This window comes from Leptonotus elevatus, chromosome 11, assembly GCF_054856555.1.
Source record: "Leptonotus elevatus isolate MCC_2025b chromosome 11, RoL_Lele_1.0, whole genome shotgun sequence".
Taxonomy (NCBI): domain Eukaryota; kingdom Metazoa; phylum Chordata; class Actinopteri; order Syngnathiformes; family Syngnathidae; genus Leptonotus; species Leptonotus elevatus.
Genome location: NC_141249.1, coordinates 13,146,276 through 13,151,402, shown reverse-complemented (window position 1 = coordinate 13,151,402; position 5,127 = coordinate 13,146,276). Strand labels below are relative to the sequence as shown.

At 40.0% G+C, this 5,127-nt stretch overlaps 1 protein-coding gene across 1 annotated transcript; it reads right to left on the bottom strand.

Moving 5' to 3' along the window:
* Window positions 1-1,101: 1,101 nt before the first annotated feature.
* On the bottom strand, window positions 1,102-5,097 carry calr (calreticulin). The gene is made up of 9 exons (XM_086089379.1): window positions 4,836-5,097; window positions 4,098-4,199; window positions 3,661-3,864; window positions 3,492-3,586; window positions 3,172-3,381; window positions 2,988-3,101; window positions 2,553-2,696; window positions 1,737-1,829; window positions 1,102-1,661 (listed from the first exon to the last, which is right to left on the bottom strand). Exons 1-9 carry the CDS (start codon window positions 4,927-4,929, stop codon window positions 1,431-1,433), a joined length of 1,287 nt encoding a protein of 428 aa, XP_085945505.1. The 5' UTR covers window positions 4,930-5,097; the 3' UTR covers window positions 1,102-1,430.
* Between the last annotated feature and the right edge of the window lie 30 nt (window positions 5,098-5,127).

The following is a 5,127-nucleotide window of genomic DNA, read 5'->3' as shown; positions in this document are numbered from 1 at the left end:
ACACGCGGGCCGTCTGAAAACCTGGAAGTGGATTTTCGCTACGACTGGAATTTTTACACAAGCAACAACAAAAAGTAATATACAATTATATATTATATAATTGTATAATTTTTTGGGGGCATCCCTGGTTACGATATTTCCGTTAGCTTTGATATTTTTCCCTATATAATACAGGACCAAAGTTGTTGTTTTTTAAATGCAATCTTTAATTCAACTGCATTTCTTTTTAGGGGGAAATCACTCTTTTTTTTTTTCAATTAATCAATTATTAACACCCTTGATGTTGAAATATAACGTTGCACAACCTCCTTTGCCAACAAAACAGCATCTGATCTTCAAGAGGGATCTTTGACCGTTTCTTTTTGCACAATCTCTCTCATCCAGTGACCTGGGTTCTCCTCTGCACTCTAGTTCAGTCCACAGGTTTTCGATGGGGTAGAGGTTTGAGATGGCTATGGGAAGAGCTTGACCATTTCTGCAATTATTAAATTCACAAAAAACACCTTAACCTGGCGTGGCAATAAACTGCACTGTACAACAACAAGTTGATTTTCATAAAACTTGCTAGGCTGTAAATGAGTTTTAATATAAAAAAAAGAGGCTTGGAGTCATTTTTTTGTGGTTGTTTTTTTTTAATTGGACACAACACCTTTTATCTTCTTCACTCAAACGACAAATCGCCTTATTTAATTTACCAGCAGTATTAGTAAAAAATGTTGTCTTTTACAAAAAAGGATCAGCGCTTCGCCTCTGTGGGCATCCGGGATGAGGACAGTTGACTGCATACACACCAAATGACGGGCAAACAAAATGAACAGAAGCTTCCCTGCTGCTGGAGTGCTTCAGACAACTATTCAGAAACTACTGACATATGTGCACAAATGTGGAAATAACTGTACAGTGCAAACGTACGTAAGGGATTTCCTCACATTTAACATCCCAACCGGAACAACAATTCAAACTTTTGAGGTCACATCTTTGCTTGATGCGATGATCCTTTGAGCAGGTGCGTGAAGTTTGGGATTGACAAAAATAATTAAAATAAAGACAGCATTACCAGACAAACAAAACACATGAGGCAACACAAATATTTTTACAAAAACTAATTGTAGATTTGTCATGTGTCAACAATTTAACAACCCAGATTTTGGCAAATCAAATCACTTTTTTTGTATCGTATAAACTACAAATAAAAAATAAAATAAAAATGTGGTTTTCGAGTCGGACATTCACTGCGACGTCTTCATTTCTAGTTGTATTTCTATTATCACAGTTATCTATTATTGTCATATTGTTATGGTATAGTATTTTAATAATGATATTTTTAACCCTCTCTGTCTTTGTAAACAAACAAAACTCCTCCCACTGGGCGAGTTGTCTTCTGTGGTTTGACAGTCTGCTTATTAAACTGCTTCTTGCCTTTCAGCCGTTTATAATTCATCCTTCATGGGGGACTCGGTGTCATCCTCCTCTTCCTCCTCCTCCTCCTCCTCCTCCTCTTCCTCTTCGTTCTCCTCCTCGCCATCTTCCTCCTCCTCCTCGTCCTTTTCTTCCTCCTCTTCATCGTCGTCCTTTGCCTCGTCTCTCCTCTGCTTGTCCTCTTCCTCGCGAATCTTTCGCTCCTCCTCATCTTGACTTTCCTTCATCTTCTTCTCGGCATCCTAGGTTGGGAATTTTAGAATGAAGAATATTTAGGGTGGAAAAACTATAAAAAGGGCAAAGATGTGTTTACATACTTTGGTTTTGCCCCATGTATCGTCACCGACTTCCTCAGCCAGTTTTGGGTCATTTGTGATTAGGAAGTTGTCAAAGATGGTGCCCGACTTGACCTGCACAAAACAAAAGCAATGTTAAGGATAAATATTATTCAAAGCAGTAAGCATCATCACTTAAAAATGTAATCAAGATTAGAACAGTATTTTATTGCAACATTTTTGGAGAGAGTTGTTTTCTCTTATACTTGCGTGACAAAGAATCTTTACAAATTGAGAATTCATTGTTGTTTATTATCTAAATTCATATTAGATGTGGTTACGGTAACTTATAATTTTTGTAATTATTTTTAGAAAAAGAATGGCGCATGCTTTTCATTTGGCATGAGTTCATTTTTGTATTATTATTATTATTATTATTATACACCAAAAATATTTTATAAGACGCCAGGGGTTGCATTTTACGTTACTAACTTTTTACAATTATTATTGAGGTGACTGGATGTAAAAATTTTAAAAAAGTACATCGGAAATGTTTTTAATTAATAAACCAAAAAACTTTTATTTTACATTCAATATTTTTAGCTTGATCAAAATATTAAAAAAACTACTGATGTGCTTGCTAAAATGTTAGTTTTTTCTTGATCACTGTCAATTCTCAGTCTTCCAGGTCTTGGTAATCTGCAAACATTTTAATCAAGCAAACTAGAAACTTTTTTCTTATTTTATGAAAGCATTCAAAAATGAGTCAGGCAATAATGCCTAATGTGGATACTCTTCCATGCTTGTTTGCCACAACCTAAAAAAAAATAAAAAAAGGCATTATGCATCTCGCGTTACCTGCCACAGGTCCAGTCCAATCACGCCAATGCTGTCATATTTGTAGACCTCAGAATCGGCGGAGTACTCCGGGTTGTCAATCTCGGGATGGATCCACTTTCCCTTGTAGCCGGGGTTGCTGATCTCTTTGGGCTTCCATTCACCCTGTTGAACACAGCACACAAATATTTCTCCTCTTCTCTTGGTCCATTTGACACCCGAAGCACTGCAGCGACGACCGAGTATTTTTAAAACAGATTATTCTACTGTTTATCCTGTGTATATATTATTTTGGTCCACTTGACATTCTCACACGCCTTACTGTAATATTTTTTATTTTTAGTGCGTGGATTTAAAAGGGCGGGGCCTGGACCGGTGAGTGACGTGGGAGTCAGCGAGTGAGTGTAGTGATTTGATTCATCGTTCAAGCCCTAATTACTCCTGTCATTCTTGTACTTTGTATTCAGGGTTAGCAATCATAGGAGGCTCCCACTCTCCATCCATCTCATCGTCCCAATCATCTGGCTTCTTGGCATCAGGGTCCGGAATGTTCTCCGCCTTGTCCCAGTCCTGTCAAACAGACCCCGACGTTAGCCAAATTCAGCCTGGTGCTCATCCAAGTGGGCAGGCCAGCACTCGCCTCTGGTTTGGTAGCGTCGGGGTCGGGAATCTTCTCCCGGTCGTCCCAGTCCTCTGGTTTCTTGGCTTCGGGGTCTATAATCTTCTTTGGGGGCAAAAAGTCCCAGTCGTCCTCCAGGCTGCCAGATTCCACCTTCTTGTTGTCGATCTTCACCTCGTACGTGTTGTCGGGGTTGACGATCAACGTGTACAAGTGAGTAAATTCGTCATCCTTGAGGGGCAGGAAAACATTAATGTTAGTCAAATGTATGCCCTGCAAACAATAGGAATAGCTTTACAATTGAAACGTGTTGAGGATGTTACAAACCCTGGATGTCTCACCTTGCATCTGATGTCTTTGTTAACCAAGTGGTTTTTGCCTTTGTAGTTGAAGATCACGTGAACTTTCTTTGTGCCGGGGCCGCAAATATCAGGACCTGCACACAAGAGGTCTGAAGTTCAACACGGACATCGGCGAGGCACCCGGAACACCCTGATGAGTCCACCGTACCAAACATGAGGTTGTAGACCGAGTCCCCGTGCATGGCCTCCTGCTTGAGGTCTGAGGGGAAGACTTTGACGTAGCCGCCGCCGCAGTCGATGCTCTGTTCGTGCTTGACGGTGAACTGGATGACCAGGGCCTGGTCCTTGTTGCTGAAGTCGTCGAAGCGTGACGACAGCGCGTAGAAGCGGGCGTCCTGACTCGTCTGCAAACCTGTTTGAATTGGATTGCCAAAGTCATTTTTGGAAAACAAGAGAATACTTTTTAGGAAGCACATTGGTATTTGTTATTTATATTGTCACAACAAGTAAAAATGACTAAAGCAATTATGCTATTGGGCTAATGATAAAAGGCTGGACATTACACTCTTTAAACATTTAAAATTGATTTTCCCCCTTCACTTAGTTCTTCATGGATAAAAGCCATTCATCACCCAATCCACTCACCTTTGTCCTTTTCTGCATCACCGTAGAACTTGCCTGCGGTCAAGACAAAATTGCCGTAGTCCGTCTTGTGCTTGGATTCTTCCCAGCGACTCTTCCAGGCATCTACACACGCAAAAAGTTAACATTCAGGTATAACATAATGCCATTTTAAGTGCAGTCCATTTTAATAAAATCATTGCTAAAAATGAATGAATGAATTAAATAAATAAATAAATAAATAAATAAATAAATGGCAATTTTATTGTTTTAACTGTACAGGTTTACAATAATCCTAATATACTGAATACTTAATACAACGTGATGTATTGACATTTTGGTCATGATGCTGGTACTTTGATAGCTATGCATTTTATTATTTTTTTTAATTGTTTTTTTTTTAGGTTGGGGGGGGGGGGTTTACAGTCAATGACCAGGGAAGGGACGTACAGAAGGAGGGGGGAGGGGGAGCCGCACTGTGGTTTGACCATATGTGGGGGAGGGGGGTGTCAAATTTAGTGATGATGCACACTAAATGCTCGCAAAATTAAGTAATTCTTGTACAACTTGAGGCAAAAATCATAATTTGCAAATTACATTACATTAGAGGCTGGTGGAGTTCCCATATGTCCATGTACCGATATAACCCTATCAACACGATACAGTCAGATTGCACTCAATTGAGACTAATAACACAGAATTAAAATAAACAATAAACAATAATACACCAATGTAGTTGGAATTATCGGAAAATAAGCTTACCACCGTCTTCGAATTGCTCTCGAAAATAGACAGTGGACTCGGCCAGGACACAGGCGGCCGACACGGCCAAAAACAACAGCGACAAGGCGGTCATTGTGAGGAGAAACACCCCGTCAAACTATCTCTAAAATTAATACAATTATTAATATCAAATTTCTGCTATTGCTCGATGGCGTTCAGTGGCCACCAAACGTCCGTTAGTGCCGTTTCACTGAAATCATGCAGCCTTCGCCTCTCGGCTGGGAACAGATGTCTTAATCTGATTGGCTGTCGGCGCCGGAGCTCGGCCAGG

Coding starts and splice junctions, on each gene's coding strand:
- calr (XM_086089379.1), bottom strand. CDS start 4,929: ATGACCGCCTTGTCGCTGTTGTTTTTGGCCGTGTCGGCCGCCTGTGTC. Junction 3,382..3,491: donor ACAAAGACATCAGATGCAAG/GTGAGACATCCA, acceptor CTGCCCCTCAAG/GATGACGAATTTACTCACTT. Junction 3,102..3,171: donor CCGACGCTACCAAACCAGAG/GCGAGTGCTGGC, acceptor TCTGTTTGACAG/GACTGGGACAAGGCGGAGAA.